The sequence below is a fragment of the Cuculus canorus genome, chromosome 1 (assembly GCF_017976375.1).
Source record: "Cuculus canorus isolate bCucCan1 chromosome 1, bCucCan1.pri, whole genome shotgun sequence".
NCBI lineage: Eukaryota > Metazoa > Chordata > Aves > Cuculiformes > Cuculidae > Cuculus > Cuculus canorus.
Window position 1 is genome coordinate 61722286 of NC_071401.1, and position 22820 is coordinate 61745105.

General features: G+C 40.3%; 1 protein-coding gene across 7 annotated transcripts in view; it reads left to right on the forward strand.

Annotated features, from left to right (window-relative positions):
* Positions 1–22820, forward strand: part of ARHGEF7 (Rho guanine nucleotide exchange factor 7) — a 131482-nt gene that overhangs the window by 52205 nt on the left and 56457 nt on the right. For all 7 annotated transcript variants that reach the window (XM_054064681.1, XM_054064697.1, XM_054064714.1 and 4 more), the window contains 4 exons: positions 802–886; positions 4600–4730; positions 8072–8273; positions 18523–18611. In XM_054064681.1, coding sequence (XP_053920656.1) covers positions 802–886; positions 4600–4730; positions 8072–8273; positions 18523–18611 — 507 coding nt within the window. The remainder of the gene's footprint in view (positions 1–801; positions 887–4599; positions 4731–8071; positions 8274–18522; positions 18612–22820) is intronic.

Consider the following 22820-nt stretch of genomic DNA (forward strand, 5'->3'; position numbering starts at 1 on the left):
AGAGCTGTTTTCATGAGACTTTGGATGAGTGTTTCCATTACCTCAGGCAAATATTATGGGTCTCTTATTTTTTTAAATCTTTACTTTCCCCCTTGAAAATCCAGATGTTTAATGTCATCACTCAGCACTTGAAAGTTAACTAGAATCTTTTTTATAAGATGGTTTAAGGTTTGGATCTCTTTCCCACAGTTAAAAACAAAATAACCCTAAGCTTTCATGCCTCTCGTGCCCAAATCAGTCTCCATCTAACCTATCCAGTAACTTTGCTCTTTTGTAAAATTCATTAGTTTTCAAGAATTTTTTTCTCTGTGTTAGCATGTATGTCATTGTAGTACTTTTTAGTAGTTTGTAGAATTTCAAAAGTACTTTATGAATGATAGGGTACAAAGCCTGTCAGATGCTACAGAAAAAGAGTATACCAAGAGTAGTGATACCGAGTAACTTTTATGACCAAAATTTCTGAGATATTTAGTGATATTTTGGTGAATTTTTTCCGATAATTGTTTTATTCAATTTTTCTGCAAGGTAAATGGCACATGACAGTTTTAGCTTGTGTGTTCTTCAGTTTTTCTCAAATGCAGCTGTTTTTAATATCTCTTTCTATTTAAAAATTATTTGCTTCTTCTTTTTTTAAAAAAGGACGGAGGGGTGTAAAACTCCTTACTTCTACTGGTCCGTAACAGCCAATGAAAAATTGGTACCTTGATCAAGCAATATCTTCTGCAGTCATGGTTTGCGTGATAGTATAGAAAAGCTTAAAGGCTTGTTTCTATGACTTATTGCGTGTTCTTTTGCTTTCAGACTTTTGATGCAAATGACCTGTATCAGGGACAGAATTTCAGCAAAGTTCTCAGCTCTCTCGTGGCTTTAAATAAGGTGACTGCAGGTAAGTAAACTGTGCTCAGTCCTATTGCTTGCTTACAATTACCCTCAACTCTCATGAGTGTGCATTTATATCTGTTGCTATAGGCAGGACAAAGTGAACATGTGCAGAAGTGTTTTTGTTGCAGTTCATGTTGTTAAGACTCTGGCAGTGGCCTCTCTGGGTTTTGTAGTCTACTACTCTGCAGAAGGAAGCTGAGCCTTTTAGCTGACAAGAATTCTTAGAAAAAGGGCCTGGATTTTTTTGGTTGGTCTGTGTTCCTCCCTTAAGTTTGAAGTACTGAAGTTGGCTCTGTGATTCCAGTGTTTGAACAATTTTGTCGAGGCTTTTGTGATTCCCTCCCTACTCTCCATTTCCCAGCACTATTCTTTCTTGATGGTAACAAAAGGGTAGCCTCTTGGATCCCTTAAGCCATGCATGTTTCATCTGAGTAGCAGCTAAAAGTCACAAACCACCCACCTCAAGTACTTTGGTGGGAGGGGGAGAGCTGTAGAAATGGTGTACAGGTGAGAGGTGGAAAAGGGAGCTGATAGAAAAGTCAATGGTGGATCTGTCTTACTTTGCTTAATGCTCATATAATAAGTATCCTGTAACTTTTAGAATACTCTTCTGGTCCATTGCAACAGAGATTTTTTTTGTGTGGCTTTTTTTTTTGTTTTTAATCAGAAAACATCCCTTACGAGTGAGTTTTGCAAACAGATTCTTATTTCTAATGAATAGGCATGGAGTAATACCATTGACTTCTTTGAACTGAAAGGTACTTACACCAGTTGAAGATACTGCCTTTCATCTTAAGTGCAAGTGTAGACCAATTCAGTACAGTTTTAAAGCTGCTGTACACTGACCATAGCTGCCTTGAAAGGGGAGAAAAAGAGTGACTGTTTGGTCCAGACATCAATAGATTAAAATCCACCTCAAAAAGCCACAATTTCAGCTGGTTTAGAAAAGGACCCAGGCTGATCCCTTTCACTGGGGGTGGGTGGGTGTTGGTGGCATGGAAACCAAAAATCAAAACCGCATGCAAACCGTGGTGTTGCCTCATTCTTAGGAGCAAGCAGAGCTGCATGAATTTGCCTGGCCAACTGTTCTTCCGAATGGTTTTCTTTAATTTGGTGACTGTGTAAAAGGCATTTTAGTCTCTTATTTCCCTACTCCAGTTTTGGAAGATGTCTTCATGATCCCTATTGGGTCTGCAAAAATTTCAGTTATACACAGGTTCTTCTGGGATGGGTCCTTCTGCAATGGAAGGAGTGTGAATAATGACCATGAAGACTGAATGAAGTCTGCTCTGGATTATACACCATCAAACTCTTAACTTCAGAAGGAATGAGATCACAGTACCGATTGCTGCTGTTTGTAGACAACTAATGAGAGAGGGACTGGTGTGAGGAAGTTGTGAGATAGTGGTAGAGAAGAAAAAAGGGTGTTACAAACCCTGGAAATCTTTGGATGGATGGAAGGGTGAAACTTTTGAGAAAATTACCAAATTAATGTTTGTTTAACATGCACATTATGTTGCCATTGAAGATTCTTCAAGAGTTTTCAGTATCAGAGCGGAATATTTTTCTGACAGTAGTCACATTGAGAAATTAATTGAATGTGTTTATTTGGCATTTTAATGGAAACTAATGGACACATGGTGTCTGCATAATGGTTTAAATCTATTAGGAAGTTCAAACTGATAGAAAGTATTCAGATACTATTGGTAAAAATACTTGCAGTTTGCATGTGGCTTGTTGGTAATAGTTTTCCTTCTTTTCAGCACAAATGCACATGAAGTTTCTGATTTGAGACTCAAAGTATGCTCTTGTGTGGGTGTGTTAGCTCTGCTGTTGCAAAATAGAAAATTTTAGGAATCAGGCCACCCTTAAACAAATTCTTGGTAGTGCGTTTTGGGGTTGCCCAGAGGCTGGAACGCACAGCCCTGAGTCAGCCTGGTCCTGTTTTCCAAGCTGAACGGTGTCAGGGTGTAGTGCTGCTCTTGGTGGCCTGTCTGTTCTTCTACTTGACTGCAGTTAGGAAGCATAGCAAACCCGACATGGAAATGTTTCAGGTTACTTTTAATCCTAAAACTCTCTTAGTTAGTGATGGTTATGGCAATTTTAAAGGTTTTTGGGAGCATTAGAATTGGCTATAATGTTACGGTTTATAAACAAAGCCCATGATCTAGTCTCATTTCTCTCCCAGCAGTCTGTGAAAACAAATTGTATGTCCTTTTTGTAATGACTGTAATCAACAATACTTATATTAACATCCTAGCCTTTAAAATGCTATTAGGAAAGCAGGGTCGCAAAGTGTGAGGTCTTTTATGATGTCAATGTATAATGATATTATCCATACAAAATATGCAACTTAATATGAAAAGTTGTAATATTGCACTGTTCGACTGGGGAGTGTATGTAGCTTTTCATTTTAAGGATAATATTTTATGAAGGATAACAATGACTCATTTAAAAAGATGCACCTGAACAACGTGTTTTCCACTCAGTCCCTGAGGACTTAGAGCATCTATTGTTGAACACTTCTGTGCTTGTCAATCTCAAACCCTTTCCCTCCTTTTGCACCTCGGCTGCTGTTAGATGTCATTCTGTAGTTAAAAGGCTTTCTAGTTAAGATAAATCAAGTTGTCTCTTCAGGTTTGACACGAAACAGCAGATATGCCTTGTTCACCAGTTTCTTCATGGAACCGAGCCTGTATGTGTCATTTCCCTTGGACCAAAAATAACTTGGATTTGCATAATCATGGTCTGCTTTAGTCTGAAAGTAACTAATAGGAGACTGTAGTTGTGTGCCTGTGCCTCTGATATGGAGGTCAAGTGTTGGAAGCAAAGCGAACTGCTAGGAAAGGGTGAGAGGCATAAAAACCAGGAGAGCGGCTGGGAGGCTTGTATAGTCCAGTGAAAACATCTAAATTTGGGACAGAAAATACTGCATTACTTTCAGGGCTCCTTGAAGCTCAGATGCTCCCTGAATGATTTCTTTATGTGGAGAAACATGAGGAAAAGGAGTGACTTGCCATACTTGTACAAAGGAGCAATGTTTGTCTGCTGTAACGTATCACCTGTGCAAGGACCCTGGGAGCATCCACTTCCTGGGGGTTTGGCTGGTGCAGCCAAGAGCCCCTGTCCTGCAGTAACAGGAGCAGAGACAAAAAGAGGGGAGAGGTTTGAGGGGATGCTGTTTTATTTTTGAGCAAGCAGCTTTGTTCCTTTCTACTCCTATCCCTCCCCCTCCCTCCAAAGAAGAAGAAATAGCTTAGTTGGCAAAAAAGGGATGAGACAAAGGAACGCTGGAAAAAAGACAGTGGAAGGAATGTCTTAATTGAGAAGGAGATGGTGGTGGGTAAGAGCTAAGAAACAGATGTGGCTGGCTTTACTTCAAGCAAGTTTTATGTATTCAAAATTCTTGGCCGCTAGCTAAAATGATGCTGGTTAATTACCTTTAAATAGACTGGTAGTGAGTAGGAATGGAGAAATACAACCCCGACCCTCCTCTTCCTAAACAACTCAAAGTTTGTTACTGTCTGTGTGGGAAAGAAACTGCCTGTGTCTCAGGAATTCATTCCCTCCTTACTATAATGTTTTAAAAACTTGAATAAATGAGCAGCTGCAGATACATCAAATCTGCTGTAAGTGTGTGAGTTTTACAGAGGTAAGCAGAGGTTATATGCCGATTTCTCCAATTCATATATTTACTTTTTTTTCTCCCTCCTACAGACATAGGGCTGGGCAGTGACTCTGTATGTGCACGTCCCTCATCTCATCGGATAAAATCCTTTGATTCTCTGGGATCGCAATCTTTACACAGTAGAACTTCAAAACTCTTTCAGGGACAGTATCGGAGTTTGGTAAGTTCTATAAGAAATGAAATATGCTACAGTGTATTATATTTTTTTAATTTTGATAAGATTTATAAGTAAGCAGTAGTGTACCAAAGTAGAAGTTTCTTTTCTTTCACCTCAGTATTTCAAGCTTATGACATTCTGGTTTTTGCAGCTTTTCTTATGATGTTCCAAAATACATGCAGCTTTCAGTGAACTTCTAAATATTTTTTTCCTCACTTACCCACCCCATGCTGTCTGCACATGTAGTACCTGCCTGGATGTATTTCTTACTTTTCAGTACGAGGACTTGTCTTTCAGAGGCAAGAATCTCATTTTCTCTATGTCTGTATGTTTAGGGATGATTAAAGGACATTCAAACCTCAGCAAAGGGTAGCACTTTTAATATTGGCAATATTGGTAGATATTCCTGTTTTCTGTTGTGCTTCAAGGTGAATCCTTCAACTGGCCTTCAGGTAACTGACTGGTATGGGTGGTTGTTTCAGAATGGAGTACTTTATTGAAACTACGTGTGGTGAAAGGTGCCTCTAATGAATGAAAGGTTTGCAAGGAGTGTTCAGATCCCTACTGTAAACTGCTTTTTCGATGCTTGAAGGAGGCTTTTTGAAATATGTGTTGATTACTATGTGAAACTTTAAACACGGTGCTCTGCTTAAGCTTTCTTAGGTGTGGTTTGTGTTTTCTGCTGTAGCAGAGCCTGTACAAGTTCTTGCCCTAGGCCACTAATTCCAGCTCCCACTCCGCTCTTCACCACCCACTCAGTTCTGCTGGTGCAGCTCTCTGTGGGTCTAGCTGTTAGCTGATTCTCTGAAATGTTTAAGTGTTTCTATCACTTTGGTGATCTGAGCAGCTCTGCAGAAGGTTGCAGTGGGGCAGAGAAGTGCAAGAAGGAGGGAAAGAGCTCGTGGCCAAACCAGGGAACCCTTTGTTGGATTTTACTAATGTAGGTGATCAGGTTGGAGCTGTTCTCACCAAACTTCTATGTCCTTTCCTCTATTGGAGAGCCAGCCTGGCAGAGTAAAGGGACTGTAGTTGATGTCACTGTGCAATGTTGCTGCTTATTTTGTGGCTTTTTAACATTTACTAAGGCAAAATGTTTCTCTTGTTGCACAATCATAGTGGATGGAAGCACATGATGTACAAATAAGCAGAGACACTTAATTTAAAATATGCCTATCTAATTGTTGAACATTGTGATTTACAGTATCTTTGGGCTTTCTCCATGTTTTCATAGTTGCGTTTGCCCTCATTTTCTTACAGTTTCTCAGCCGGTAAAAATCTGATTATTAAATTGAAATGTGATACAATAACATGATCGCTGTGGATATAAATTAAGCTGACATGTTATATGATCCCAGTGACATTACGCAGTAGATGTTTTAATCATCTCAGCTATACAGACAACACGTAGATGAAGTTGTGCTACTTGGATAGCTGACTAGGATTGCTTACACAGTCACTTTCTCACTTAAGTTACTTTTTTTAGTTATACAGGTATTGATCCTTACTTCTTGTTGAGACAGACATGACTTATAGTCCCGATCTCTCAGTTGTGGTGCAGTGGATTGTATTTGGATTATTTAAAGCTGTCCAAGTATATTTAGATTCTTTTAGCGTTAAAGCTTGTCCTAACTCACGCTAAATAGTTGAATGATACAAGTACTCAAAACCGACATCAAAATGCCAAATTCGGACATCATTATTTGAAAGACTCCTAAGGATCGTAGAATCCTAAAATGTCTTGGGCTGAAAGAGACCCTTATGGTCAGCTGATCGAACCCCCCCTACAGGAGCAGGGACATCTTAAACTTGATCAGGTTGCTCAGAGCCCCATCCAACCTGACCTTGTATGTTTCAAGGGATGGGGCTTCTATTACCTCTGGGCAATTTGTTCGCAATGATTCACCACCTGCATTGTAAAAGACATATTCTTTATATGTAGTCCAAATCTAAAATTTTTTAGTTGAAAACCATTACCCATTGTCTCTAGGGCCTGCTACAAGGTTTGTCCCCGTCTTTCCTACAGACCCCCTTCAGGTACTGTAAGGTCTTCCCGAAGCCTTCTCATCTCCAGGCTGAACAAGTCCACTTTTCTTAGCCTACCTTCACAGGAGAGGTGTTCCATCTCGCTGACCATTTTTGTGCCCCTCCTCTGTACCCACTTCAACAGCTCCATGTCCTTCCTATGCTGAAGGTTCCAGAGCTGGATGCAGAACTCCAAGTGGTTTCACCAGAGTGGAGAGAGTATCACCTTCCTCAACCTGCTGGTCATAAGTCTTCTGCTGCAGCGCAGGATACGGTTGGCTTTCTGGGCTGCGAGCACACATTGCTTAGCTCATGTCCAGCTTTTCATCCACCAGTACTGCCAAGTCCTTCTTGGCAGAGCTGCTCTCAATCCCTTCATTCCCCAACTTGTATTGATACCAGGCATTGCCCTGACCCAGGTGCAGGACCTTGCACTTAGCCTTGCTGAACTTCATGAGATTCGCATAAGCCCTCTTCTTAGGCTTGTCCAGGTCGCTCTGGATGACATTCCTTCCCTCCAGCGTGTTGACTGCACCACACAGCTTGGTGTCAATGGCAAACTTGCTTTAAGAAGTAGCTATTTACGTTTAGTTGTTACAATAAAGCGATAATCTGCCTTCACATCTGTGATAGGGGATTAGCTATCTATGTATATATGTGTGCAGCTGCAAGTTTGGTACGCTGTAGACTTGCAGCTTTGCTAACCTTGAGACAAATGATTTGTGATTACTTTTTCAGATAAATTGCATAACCATTTCATAGGTTTTGGGGAAGAACATTGTCCTCCTTTATTGTCAGGCCATGGAGACTTACACATTCAGGTGTGGAACCTTCTGACCTGATCTGCTACAGGAAAAAAAGAGACTTAAGCTGCAAATCCTTTATTTTTATCTAGCATTAAATTAAACTCAACTCAGTTCCTCTCTCCCAGCCTGGGAAATTTCAGAAAAAGCCTCGCTAATGTAAAGCTGTTGTTTCTTTGTAGTTGCTAAAGGCAGTTTTAATTTATACTATTTATAGAAAATAGAACTCGATTCTTTGCAGGGTAAGAATTATTCTTGTTTTAGCTCTGTTAGCCCTGTCTGATTTGAAGGGGCTGTGTATTAAGACAATATACTTCCTATGAGTGATATTCCTAGATTAAAAATGACAAATACTGGAAATGGCAAATAATTACTTACAAGTCCTTTCAGTGAAAAAAAGTGAGCAATTTTGTGTGTGAAGGAGGCCTGTTTCCATTTTATGGATGCTTTTGTTTTTTTTCATGGAATAATTGTTTAAATCCCTTAATGTGCTCTTTTTGTTCTTTGTTTTCTCACTAGGACATGACAGATAACAGCAACCATCAGCTGGTGGTGAGAGCAAAATTTAATTTTCAACAGACAAATGAAGATGAACTTTCTTTTTCAAAAGGAGATATTATCCATGTTACAAGAGTGGAAGAAGGAGGCTGGTGGGAAGGAACTCTAAATGGCAAAACAGGGTGGTTTCCAAGTAACTACGTACGAGAAATAAAATCGAATGGTGAGTTTTGAAGGAGAGCATATTTGCACAAATTCTAGCTTTGGACAGGGATTGGTCGTTGGTCAATTCGTTAAAAATGGTAATGGTTTTGGTTTAAACTTACCTATATTTACTGAACTTCATTCACAGCAATCATTAATGCTCAGGAACTCAAATCCCTCCCCCACCCCCCGTTTGCTATGTGGAGTGCTCTAGGACTTTTAACTAACAAAAGCATGCAGAAAACTTCCCCATTCTGCTCATCTGTCACAGTTGGGCTGCTCTCACTTCTTCAGTCTCAATTCCTAGAATGCTGGATTTTGGCTCTTATGCTGACATACCTTGAATTGGTGCTTTGAGTTTGAATCATAGAATGGATCATCCAATTCCACTCCCCCTGCTATGAACAGGGACACCTCCCACTGGATGAGGCTCCTCAAGGCTCTATCCAACCTGGCTTTGAAATAGTGAGAGATTTCCTACAGTTGTCTTAAAAACAACAAAACCAAAACCCAGACTGAAACAACTCCCTAAAACCAACAAAAAATACATCAAGAAGATCTCTAAATGTGTCCTATTAAGTAGAAGCAATCAAATGTAGGAAAAATCTCTGCTGAAGTCTACTAAAAGTTAGTATTTTTGAACGTTAATATGTTTATGATTTTTTCTTTCTTTATTGTTAGTGTGTCTTCCACTTTTCTTTATACAGACTTCAATCTTCCACTGAAGCTTTCTTTTGAACTTCATGTAGTGAAAGTCTCTTCTGTAAATGTCATCTTTGTGACTGAATATCAGAACTAACATTTCTTTTTAATCCATCAGGACCTTGGTGTGCATGGCAATCTTTGGTGGGTTGTTTTTTCTTCTTTTCTCTGTCTCTGCTTGCTCTCAGAGATCAGGGGTAAACCTGGTAGGATAAAACTACCCAGGGATATTATGAGAGGCTTTACCACTCTTTCCTTTGTCACAGCTCCAGTCAAAACACACATCATCTGGCTCATGCTAAAGTCATTGACCTAACTTTTTTTTTAGGTAGCTGTCCAGATGCATGATTGCAAACTGAAGTTGCAAGGGTGAAACTCCATTTGTAAACTTATTCTCTCTCCTCCAGTTGTATCCTTTTACTTTCTTCCTTGATTTGGTATCTGCGGTGGGTTTTTGCAGCTTGATAGTCTTACATCTGTAACTTTGTTGTCATTTTCAACTAGATCCTCCTAGGCATAGTCATGATGTAAGACTTAGCTTTAATGTTCTTCAGAGATCTCTCAGATGCGGGTTGCCCTGGAAAACAGTTCCTGGAGCCTGTCTTTTCTCATCTATAGTGTTGTAGCAGTCTCTTTCAGCCATGATGACTATCTTGTCCTTGTTTCCTATTTGAAACATTGCTGCAGAGGTCTTGTTTGAATTTTATCAGTTTTGATCTCTTCTGACCCCTGAAACTGAAACCATGGTCAGCAGTTAGACTCTAGAATGGAACCCTCTTAACAGTCAACATGCAAGAACCAGCACTTGCCCGCAACTGAAATTAAGATTGTTCCTGATTTTGAGTGAAGTAACTCTCCTAAATAGAAAAACTGACAAGCTGCAAGGCTGACAGTTTGCTACCAAGTTCAGTTTGATTCTTACCAGTCCTTGCGTCTCTCTTGGATTCCTCGGAGCTGAGATAGACTTCTTCAAGTCTCTTGTTGAAATTTCACTTCTTGACATCAGGAAATTTTTCTGCTAAGCTCTTCTTTTCTCTCCACTGTGTAGGTATGTACTCTGGGCTATAAGGGCTTGCTCTTTCTGGCTTCTGCGAGACTCCTTGTATTCTTGGAGCACTTCTCATGTGCTTGGTTGCTTCCCTGGAAGGGAATGCGTGCCCATGCTTTTGCCTTTCTTAGGAATTTGACTTCGTTGCTTTGTTTTCTGTACGCTTACTGACTAGTACAAAGTTAAAATGACTGACCTGTAGCTTTCTAGCTTTTTCTGTTCTCCATTTTAAAAAAGAATTACTGTGTTTGGCATCTTCCAGTCCTTTATGGAACTTCACCTGCCCTGTGCAGTTTCAAATACGGATGTAGCTAGTTCTCTTACTGCCAAATCAGCATGGGAGGTGCTGTTTAACTTAGCAAATTACTGGTTTTAGCCTGCTTTTATGCCTTTGTAGGTAAGTGTTTGAATTGTCTGATGTTGACCTTTTTATAATGAGGATGAGGGAGCGGTAGAAGGAAACATGACATGTTAAGAGCTTCTTGATGCTTAATAACTCTTCCCTATTGAGTTGCAGGTCAGGTTAACCTCTTCATGTATGTATGCTATGGAATGTTTTCTTGCAACTACCCTTTATATCCATATTAGTTGTATTTCAACTGGTGACCTGACTTTTTCTGATTACATTTGCTTCTTTTTGTGTGCTTGAGGTCATTGTAGTATTTGTGATGTTTGATTATGTTGATTTGCATCTACTTTTCCTGTTCTTCCTTTGAGATGCCCTAGTTTTTAAGGGACTTGTCATTCTTGTGAGCCTTTTCCTCTTCCATTGTCACTAATGGGGATCCCTTTTTTTACCAGTTAAGTGTACTTATTTCTTCTTACTTGAAGTTCAGTGTTCTTATTTTGCTGCTGCTCTTTTTTTTTTTCCCCTCTTCTTGATTGCTTCCATGAAATTTGTTATGGATGTTTTTATTCTTGACTGATTTCTGCTTTGTAGGTATTGTTGAATATGCTAGAGAGGGCTTTTCAGCAGTTTTCCTCCCTTCTGTATCAGAGTGCGTTTCCACTACATCCTGAGATTGGGTTTCCTTTGTTTCACTGTCCATGTTGAAACAGGAATGTAGTGCTGTTTACCACTTGCCACAAAGCTCTGACGTTACATGAAAGACTCTGGTGGATGTTCATGAGAAGTTTCATCTAGCTCTCATGTATGAGTTGACTGGCTGTGTTGCACTCCTGTGCCCCAACTCTTTTTTGCTAGTCTTCATTAGACTGGTTGATATTTATAGAGTTGATAGTCTTTAACTTTCTTTTTTTTTGACTAGCTGGAAACTATATTCACCTCACTTCAAGATTTTCTTAATTCAGAAATGCTTTAAGGTGCCTTCATGCTTTGAGGTTGAAACACAATAGTGATTTCTTTATTTCCTGGATGTGTTTTAAAATGAGTTAGGAGAACTTGCAAGCTCAAATTCAAAATGTGTTTTCTATCAGTGCTATAATGAATTGATTTAAAAAAGATCAGGATAGGATTGTTGAAATAGCTCTGATTAAGGTCTCTATGAACAAAATGTTCATTCTGGACATCTCATGAGTTTTCAAAGTACTCTGTAAAAACTTATTGCATTGACAGTAACTCTGCCCTTCTTTATTCTCTGAGATGTGGCTGAAAACACTGTAACTAGTTAGAAATTTGGTACAGGCAACGTTATCTTACCATTTTTGATGATGTGTTATCATTTTGATGAGAGCTTTTGGGAACTGGTGGGTTTCATTAAATATATCCCTTCAGTCTGCTGGAACCTGACTTCGGCAAACTGGGTAACAGAAGAAAGGAAAGAAGTTCTGTTATGCATGTGTGGCATTTTGTTAATTGTCACAAAATTTGTAGACATCAGTTGTTTAGATAAATGGATTTGTGTTCTAAGTTAAAATGTCCTCTAGTGTCAGGTAACTGTATGTTTGTAGTCTTAGCTTGTATGCTTGCTAAGTTAACAAGTTAAATACTCAAGGAAAGGAAGAAAGAGCTAGAAGGAGAAGCTGAAAAATACAGGATAATCTGAGGTTCTGATATAGCAGTAGTTTTCTTTCATGAGAGGGAGTTCCAAATACTGGCTGTATGAAAGATTTGCCACGAAGGAAATGAATGCTCAGATTTGGTGTGCTGCTTAGTAACAGGAAGCACCTCTATCCAGATTTTTTGCTTAAAGGTTTTAGAAGGAAAGTCAACTAAATTACATATATTGTAAAAAAGGAGCATATTACATGATAAGTTATCTCAGAGTAGCTAAACATCACAGGGCTGTGCCCACATTTATTGTGTTGTAACTTGTTTGCTTAGCTGTGCCAGAATGATTAGTGTGATCACAGAACACTAATACGTGGTTGGGATGAGCTATGAATGGTTGTAGGACGGATTACTGAGCAAAGCACAGCATTCAGTTTTCCTGAACTGGCCAATGACTCTGTAAACTTTTGTGAAACAAATTTGATTGAGATGGAAGACGGTGTTTATTTTACTTTTGAGTGTGTGTTAGTCTTTCCTCTCCCACCTTCCTGACCCAAAGGGAAAAAGGAGAATTTGTTTGAAATTGTGGTACTTGTTATCAGACTTACATAATAAATAGATGAAAAAACATAGCTTCTTTTCAGATCTGTACCTACACTGTAAAGATCAAAAAGATGGTCTATTCCTCTCCTCCCTTTGTGTTTTTATTTCCCTTTTTAAACTCTGTAACATCTTGCCTTTTTTTTAATGTTCTTTGATCACCAGTCAGGAAGTGCTTTGAAATAAGAGGACTTTGTTTTCATCCTGCCATACTGTTACACATGACAGAGTCTAAAAGATTTATACTGTGTAAACTTGTTAGATACTTGACAGTGTGGTCTTATTTTTTTTTTTGTTATATAAAATGAAGCAGGGAGAGGTGGAGTCTTGTCTCTTACACTGCTCCTTCTGTCTCAGGCTAGAGAGATTATTAGAGGCTTAGTTTTGAGAGTTCCCTTGTGACGAGGAGGAGTTAGCCAGAATGGGATGTGCTTGCTTAGCCACTGTCAGATGTTAATCAGATTTTAAAAAAAATCACGTGGTCAGTTGCTGGGTTTTATCAAAGTGTAATCCGTTTAAGTGGCATGAGATTATGAAGAAGGGAACGTAGCTTTGAAAAAAGACATTTGGTATGTCACAAACGTAATTCTACTCCGTCCTAGAAATTAATGTGTTGTTACTGTCCTACCCTCTATTCTGTTATGCTTTCTTGACTGCTGTGTTGGTATCAGGCCTAGTGCAAATTATAGTGTTAATGGTTCTTCTGGTTAGATTTATATTTAAAGAGAATAAATCGCAGTATGGGAAAAGGCCAGAGTATAATGGAAGAGTATCTCCTGTTCCCATCCTGTGGTGCATGAGTGAAGGACAGATGTGCATTTAGCTCTGAAAAAAAAAAAAAACCTAAGGAAAAGAAAAAAGAAAAATCCACCAAGAATACTAGTTTTCCTCTCCCCAGCCATGTGCATTTGGAGGGTTATTTTGTTTTCTTGTCAGGTGTTACTCTACAGGCAGAAAGAGAGTAGTATTTGGGACAAGTGAATACTGCTAGGGAGGAAGTGCTCATGCTGTTGATGTTGCAGAGTGGAGCATGTGGGAAGCTGTGGATGCCCCATCCCTGGAGGCGTTCTAAGGCCTTGAGCAGCCTGGTTTGGTGGGAGGTGTCCGTGCCCATGGCAGAGGGGTTGGAACTGGATGATCTTTAAGGTCCCTTCCAACCCAAACTATTCTATTCTATGATTCTATGTTGGAGCAATGCCTGAATCAACTTGAGAACTGGGAACAAGTTTAAATCTACCTTCGTGGTATTGGACTTGAGTCCTGAGAGATGGAGCTTGCTTGTAGCACTGCACTAATACGGACCACATAGCTTTTTGGTGTCCCAGTTGGCGCATCTTTCCTCCTGTACTGTAGGATGAAATAGCCCAGATCAGATCTTTGGATCTAGATTACACGCACCATAGCCTAGTAGTAGAAACACATGGTGGTGATCTTGCAGCAGTACTGTTGAAATGCTTTTGTAAAATGTGTCCTGAAGGAGTGCTTTGAGGAGTGGCGTGAAATAGACTGTTGAATGAAAACAAATATGACATAAATTGGAGACATGACAGAAGAGAGATAGGAGGGAATGTGAGAATGACAAGTAATTTGAAGGTAAGTAAAAGAAATACTTGTGTATTCATGAAAATAGAATGAAACAAAACATCAGGAAGGATTGGGTAAATTGTACTTTTGCAGTCACTTAGGTTGGTGCTTTTAAATGGTAAGATAACTTGACTTCAGTGTAGGCAGTTCATGGCATCTTATGTACTGCGTAGAGAAGGGTTACGGAAGCAGCTGCTCTAAGCTGTTTTGGTTCTACTGAGAACAATTTTTTTCTGGGAAAATAATATTAAGACGAATACGCCAACATCCCTCTCCACCCAAACATGATCTGTGAAGTGAGTTCTATCTTGTTAATCACTAGCCACTTTGAGGTGTTATCAAGCATAGCTGAGTACAACTGAATGAAGTGCTTTGGTCAGGAAAGAAACTGATAGTTGTAACTTACCTCTCAGTTTCAGTCATCAGATGGATATGGTCTCTTCCTGTACTTGAGCAGATGCTTGTTTGCTTTAGATTTGATCATGTGCTGTGCATATTTCCATTGTGTTTTCAGTGTTCATGTGTTGAGCCTGGGAGAAAAGCATGCAGGAGGGAAGAATCTTCCATATGGGGAAAACTTGGTGTCTGGGTCATGTCACTTTCTATCAACCCTTTGAGAAACAGAGCTTATGTGTTGGAGTGAGCGATGCTTCACAACAAATGTTTTGAAAACCTATGGACTACATAGCCCAGTGGACCTAGGAGGCCTTTATATGGAATCATAGAATAGATTGGGTTGGAAGGGACCTTAAAGATCATCCAGTTCCAACCTCCCTGCAGGGACACCTCCCACCTGACCAGGCTGCCCAAGGCCCCATCCAACCTGGCCTTGAACACCTCCAGGGTTGGGACATCCACAACTTCCCTGGGCAACCTGTGCCAGTGCCTCACCACTCTCATTGTAAAGAAATTCCTCCTTATATCTACTCTAAATCTGCCCCTCTCCAGTTTATACCCATTGCCCCTTGACCTATCACTACAAGCCTTTGTAAAAATTCCCTCCACAGCTTTCTTGTAGGCCTCCTTCAGATACTGGAAGGTCGCTATTAGGTCTCCTTGGAGCCTTCTCTTCTCCAGGCTGAACAACACCAGGATGTTGAATTGGGGTGACACCTGCTCTTTAACAAATTGTGCTGTATGTTTGCCAGAGTATGCTAATGTTCTCTCATGAAGGATAATAAATATCACTTATCTTTATTTATGCTAAGAAAGTGATTTCTTATGTGCAGCATCGGGGTTTTCTTCTGTGTAATGTGTTGTGCAGTAAGCTAATTGTAACAAGAACCTTTCTTATTCCTCCTTATGAAGCAAGGCAGCGCTTGGAGGCAGAATACCAGACGTGATAGACAGCTGGACTGATTTGCTATGTCTAATTCAGCATTTCTACAATAGAAATGGCCTTTGCATTTTAAAAGCTGAATGTTGATTATGGCCGTTCAGGGAAAATGATTTGAATGTGTGATTCTTTTTATGTCCTTTTAAATCTGAATTTGATTGTCTTTCTCTGATGGATAAGTGAATCAGCTGAACAGCTGGTAATATAAATGACTATATATTTCAGCAAAAAAAGTCTCTTTCTTTCTTCAGAAGCTTAGGAAAAGAAGTTAGAGGAAGAGATGTATTTTTATACCCTTCAAGATAACAAAGTAGTTGGATGAAGAGCCAGATTTCTGTAACCAGCCAGCTTTCTCCAGATTAGCAAGGGTCAGACATCTGTTTTATGATAAGAATAAGTGACAAGTATTTACCATTTTTCCTTAAATAACTCTAGTTTCTCATACTTTTTGGCACATGATTAATAAAATTTTAAGCATTTAGTGAAACTGGAAGTCACTATAAATTTAAGATAAGTCAAGAGTTTCCACAGAGAATGAAAGCGGATTACTGAGTTTGAGTAGACTACATAACTTTCATCTTTCTGTACAAAGAAAGAAGTTGTTTTTGTCCCATAAATGAGTAGCCTTACATATAAGTATATAAACGAGTAGCAGTATGTATGACATGACTTCAGGTGCTTCTTTCACATTCAGTGTTTAGTGACAGATCTGCTTGGGTTTACAGTTTTGTTCTAAGGGGATGGGAGGAATCCTGTCATTTGGAATTATTTGACTGTATAGCAGAGCACGTTCGTACTGCAGGGCTGGTGGCTGAGAACATCAGTGTTCCCAGCTGGATAACTGCTGGGGCTGATGGTTTTTGTGCCGTCTGTCAGCTTATAGCTGACTCAGGGGGGTGGTGTGGGGATTTTAACCAAAAGGATTTTACTGTCATCTCTGAACATGGTAAGAAGAAATGTTTTGCCCATGTTTGGCAGTTTTAAGACCCTGTTTTATTTTTAGAAGAGCGTCTTTGAGGAGAATTCCAGTGCAATACAGAGAAAATGCCCTCAAAGATACCACATGAATGCTCTTGACTGAAGCCTCAGGTCCAGCCAGCCTGCCCGGTACTTCTGGCACTGGGAACAAAAGGATGGCCTGCATCTGTAGTCTGTTCCTCAGAGATTTGCAGCGTGCTTGAGGCTGCACTGGGGCAGCCTGAAGAAGCACTAAATTGCTCTCTGCAGCATACAGTACGTGGGCTGTTCTACTTACAGTGATGTTTCCCTGGTCTGCTGCGCTGTACACTGGAACTTCCCATTGCTGTCCCTTAGCTTTCCTGTCTGGGCTTCTCCTGGAAAGGCAGGTCTGTATTTGAGATGTGCATAATTTATTCTTAGTAGCCTGAGGTATCCAGTAGTCTAGAGATAAATTATTCATAGCTCTTTATTAGCATGTGTTTGAAACAGGAGCTTGCTTTTAAAATAAAGGTAAAACTTTCAGTGGGTATGTTTTGATTATGCTTTTTTTTTTGTTGGATTTTTATTGTGATGATCCACCATTTTTTTGTTTGGATATAAATTACTCAAATACTTATTAAAAATTCATGTGTTAGGCAAGTCTGCTTATTTAAAATAACAAATAAAAGCACCACAGTGTCCTGATAAATACAGTCTTGCAAGCTTCCTCAGTTGGTTCTGTGCAAAGTCAGGTCTGAGAGGTCAAAAAGAGAATCGATAAACCTTGAATGCTGTTTCTCTGGCAGGTGGCATGATGCTTTTGATAGTCCCTCCCCTCATTTTTGCTCTTCTGTGGACCTGTAGAGGTGGGAGAGAAGACTGTAGGATTGTGTTTTCAATGGCTCTTGATTCTGGGACTCAGCACTCGGGTAACCCTCAGGACTGTTGGTTCGATCTTACAGACTTAGTTGCCCTTCCTGGAAGCATATTAGTTACTGAGGGATAGATTCACTGTGGGAAGGAATGTATTTATTGTTATGAGGGACTCCTTTCAAGTCCATAAGCTTTTTTCTTTTTTTACACTCATAGAATCACCAGCTGGGAAAAGACCTCTTAGATCATTGAGTTCAACCATTCCTGTCTGCCACTAAATCATGTCCTTGAGCACCTCATCTACTTGTCTTTTAAATACCTCTAGGGGTGGTGGCTCAACCACCTGGGCAGCCTCTGCCAGTGCCCAACGACCCCTTCTGTGAAAACGTTTTTCCTGGTGTCCAGTCTGAACCTCCCCTGGTGCAGCTTGAGGCCATTCCCCCTTGTCCTGTCCCCTGTCACTTTGGAGAAGAGACCAGCACTCTCCTCTCTACAACCTCCTTTCAGGTAGTTGTAGAGAGCAATAAGGTCTCCCCTCAGCCTCCTCTTCTCCAGGCTAAACAACCCTAGTTCCCTCAATCGCTGATTTAAAGGCTTGTTCTTCAGCCCCTTCACCAGCTTTGTTGCTCTTCTCTGGACATTGGAACTTCCTCAGCAACAAAAGATAATGTACTTCAAAGATGATTTTCTGGGATAGGGATCTGGTAAGTCACTTCATTACTCATACAGCATTTCAATTCTGTGTTTCAACCAGACTGAGTATAATGTCCCACCTCTGGTGTGTTCAGTCTTTGATTGGTCACTTGCTTTTACAGAGTTCATCAAACTGATACTGAAAGTGAATACTCCTTTTGTTTGAGTAGTGTGTGTAGTGTTTGAAAAATACCTGTTGTTCGTTTTTTTTTTCTTTTTCTGAATTGCAGTCTGTGATAATGTTTTGCGTTTTTTTTAAAAAAATATTTGGAAAAGCTAATTGTATTAACTAACTTTCTGGTTCCAGGAAAAAGAATGTGAGTTTTTCTGCTTGCCTTTATTTAGGCTTGAGTTTTGTTCATTGTGAAAATATGAACCATTTTGATTCCTTACCAGTAATTTCCAGCACAAGTATCTATGTTTCTCAGTAAAGCCCTATTTTCTTTGTATTGTATGATAAATATTTTAAAGCAGTTTGTTTGACCTCTAGTGTTGAGCTACAGAATTGCACCCCATTGACACAAAAATATCTTACATTTCAGAAAAACCGGTCTCCCCCAAATCAGGTACATTGAAGAGTCCACCTAAAGGCTTTGATACATCTGCAATTAACAAAAGCTATTATAATGTGGTGAGTGATCTTTTTCCCTCTGCCTGAGCTGTTATATACAGTAGAATGACATTTAACTAAATGTTCTTATCTGCACAAAAAATTGGCAGTTTTGTCAGAGCCGTAATCTGAGACATAGATAGGGGGTTTAGTGAATTTGCATATAAACAAGATGGTTTTTAGTTTAATAGAAAATGGCACATACAAATTCTTAAGTACAATGCGAAATTATAGGCTGAAATAAGTGAATAATAGGCATTTCTGTAATATATTATGCTTGTTTTATTTGCTTTGCTAGTTGTTCATTTCCCTTTTCTCCCTCATCCCCCAAATATGTAATCAGTCTTCCCTGATCTCTGTGAATTAATGAAATTCTGCTGTGTTAAAATGATTAAGAATATTTTTTTTTCTTGTTGTTGAACAAGAGATTGAACATTTCAAATGAATTTGCCTCCTTTGTATTCATGCTTCTAAGTCAACGCAATTATTAACTTCAGGAGCCTCTCTCTTGCACTGGTGGATAGATTTCACAGTGAAAGTGGTATAGCTATAATCAGCCTCTAAGACTGCCCCCAGGGATTTTTAACCTAGTATCCAGATCTTTTTAGTAGATGCATATAAGAAACATACCGAAGTCTATCTTTAGATGTGTTATTGTAACCATTTTGAGAATCCTTTATTTACTAACAGTAGAGACATTGGGAAGCAAAAAAGCATCTTATTGTTTCTGTTAACCACTGCTCCCTGCTGGTGTAAAACCAAAACACAAGGTTTCTTTCCCATTTTGAAGCAGCTGTCATTGTTTTTCATTTTATTTGTCAGTTTTTAGCTGGGATCATAAAGCATCCTTTTATGCTTTTCTTCTTTTGAAATTGTGGCATAAAACCACCAACCACCTGGAAGAGCAGAGCAGTTTTACATGTAGTCTGGTAATTGAAAACAATGAATCATAGAATCATAGAATGACTAGGTTGGAAGGGACCCACTGGGTCATCAAGTCCAACCATTCCTAACACTCCCTAAACCATACCCCTCAGCACCTCGTCCACCCATCCCTTAAACACCTCCAGGGAAGATGACTCGACCAGCTCCCTGGGCAGCCTGTCCCAGCATCCAGCAACCCTTTCTGTGAAAAATTTTTTCCTGATGTCAAGCCTGAACCTTCCCTGGCGGAGCTTGAGGCCACTCCCCCTTGTCCTGTCCCCTGTCACTTGGGAGAAGAGGCCAGCTCCCTCCTCTCCACAACCTCCTTTCAGGTAGTTGTAGAGAGCAAGAAAGTCTCCCCTCAGCCTCCTCTTCTCCAGGCTAAACAACCCCAGCTCTTTCAGCTACTCCTCATAAGACTTGTTCTCCAGCCCCCTCACCAGCTTCGTTGCTCTTCTCTGGACACGCTCCAGAGCCTCAACATCCTTCTTGTGGTGAGGGGCCCAGAACTGAACACAGTACTCAAGGTGTGGTCTCACCAGTGCCGAATACTGAGAGAGAATAACCTCCCTGGACCTGCTGGTCACACCGTTTCTGGTGCAAGCCAAGATGCCATTGGCCTTCTTGGCCACCTGGGCACACTGCTGGCTCATGTTCAGTCAGCTGTTAACCAATACCCCCAGGTCCTTCTCTTCTAGGCAGTTTTCTAGCCAGACTTCTCCTAGTCTATAGCACTGCACAGGGTTGTTATACCCGAAGTGCAGGACCCAGCATTTGGCCTTGTTGAACCTCATGCCATTGGTCTCAGCCCAGCGGTCCAGCCTGTTAAGATCCCTTTGGAGAGCCTCCCTACCATCCAGCAGATACACGTTTCCACTCTGCTTAGTGTCATCTGCAAACTTGCTGAGGGTGCACTCAATGCCTTCATCCAGGTCATTGATAAAAGACATTGAACAGAGCTGGACCCAGTACCGAGCCCTGAGGAACCCCACTTGTGACTGGCCTCCAGCTGGAGTTAACTCCATTGACCACCACTCTCTGGGCCCGGCCATCCAACCAGTTTTCAACCCAGGAGAGTGTGCGCCTGTCCAGGCCAGAGGCTGACAGTTTCTGAAGCAGAATGCTGTGAGAAACTGTGTCAAAGGCTTTACTGAAGTCCAAGAAGACTACATCCACAGCCTTTCCCCCATCCAGTAGTTGAGTCACTTTGTCATAGAAGGTGATCAGGTTAGTTTGGCAAGATCTGCCTTTTGTGAACCCGTGTTGACTGTGCCTGATCACCCGGTTCTGTGGCATGTGTTTCATGATAGCACTCAAGCTCACCTGTTCCATGACTTTCCCCGGTACTGAGGTCAGACTGACAGGCCTGTAGTTCTCCGGATGCTCCGTGCAACCCTTCTTGTAGATGGACACAACATCAGCCAGCCTCCAGTCCAGTGGAACTTCCCCAATCAGCCAGGACCGCTGGAAGATGATGGAAAGGGGTTTGGAATGGACATCCGCCAGCTCCTTTAATACTCTTGGGTGGATCCCATCTGGCCCCATAGACTTGTGGGTGTCTAGCTGGGCAAGCAAGTGTCTAACCACCTCTTCTTGGATCATGGGAGCCACATTCTGCACTTCTAACTCCTGGGTTTGTACACTGGGGGAACAACTTCCCTTACTATTAAAGACTGAGGCAAAGAAGGCATTAAGTACCTCAGCCTTGTCTTCATCCCTTGTCACTGTTGTTCCTTCTGCATCCAATAGGGACTGAATATTCTCCCTAGTCCTCCTTTTCTTGTTGATGTATTTGTAGAAAGATTTTTTTATCTTTCACAGACTTCGCCACTTTGATTTCTAGTTGGGCCTTAGCCCCCCTGATTTTTTCCTTGTACGATCTCACTTCCTCCCTGTAGTCTACCGAAGATGCCTGTCCTTTCTTCCAAAGCTCATAGACATTCCTCTTCTTTTTGATATCTCTCAAGATCTCCCTACTCCTGCTCTCCCCCCAACTTACCTCATGCCTCTGTCAGTAGCTGTGATTCCACGGTAAGTGAAGTCTACGAGTCTTTGGATAGTCTATCTCCCACCTGCACTAGATCTCCTTATAATCTATTTCATAGTTGTTTTTTTTCAAAGTTACTGCAGTGTATAGTAGCAAATACATCTTCTCTGTTCTTGTTTTGATGTTAAAAACTGTTTTTCAGTACAAGTAAACTAGAGTGAATGCAGTGAAGAGAGGATTTAGTTCCTTCACTAGGTAGAACATTGCCCTTACTTAAGTTTGTCTACATTGAATTTTTAATCAAAATAAATTGGCAGCTCTCATGACACCAGTTGTTTAGAATTTTTTTTAAGTTAGTGGTAAATATATGCCTTATATATAACGTTATATTATTATTTCCCTGGTAGATCTTAGTATGATGAAAAATAAGAGTGGCAGCTGTTTAATTTAGACTTAAATAAAAATTCAATTTGACCTTGTCTAAAATGAATTTCATCTTGCGGTTGCATATTTTACTTTCCAAGATTAATACAGGCCATTTTGGGGGATGATGTACTTCAGTAAAAACAATAGGAAGTAAACGTTCATATTTCACTAAAACCTTAGGTAAGGGAGGTAAGTTATAAAAAGACACATAATTTTGAAATACTACCTTTAGCTTGTGTGCTTTTTAGAATTGTTCACCTGTTACACTAAGCACGGAGACGGAAGCTGCTTTGAGAAACAGCTGTAGCTGCCTTTTAGCTTAATTAAAACTGGTGGCCGTAATACCTACTCTTGGAGTAAGGTTTTTTCATTTTGCTTAGGTGCAGCTTTCTTGGCACAATACACTGATGTAGTAAAGATTCCTGCTGTTTTGACTGCTGGGTATTTATTAACGATTGATGACACTAGGGAGGGTGGGAGGGGAGGAATGACCAGCTCATAATGATGTCTAGTAAATTTGAGCAGCGGCCATAGTGCTGCTCTTAATTCTGTCTGCAGTGAGTTGGATAATTGTCTTATTTTAATATTTTTCCAGAGTTTGGCAAACCTGCCCACTTTATTTTTTTTAAGCTCACGACTTATATTCTTTTTCTTTAAAGAATGAGAGGCTGTGCTATGGTGTGGACTTAGTTTCAGAGAAGTAAGGCTTTACTGCTGTGCTTAAAATCTAAGTTGGACTGCTGGCATGAGATTTTCTTGACAAATACTAAGTGCTTCCGATGGCAGTATAAAAACTATTGAGTGTATTCCAGTGGCTGGATCACCTCTCACACAAAGAAAAGCTGAGGGAGTTGGGTTTGTTTAGGCTAGAGAAGAGAAGGCTCCATGGAGAA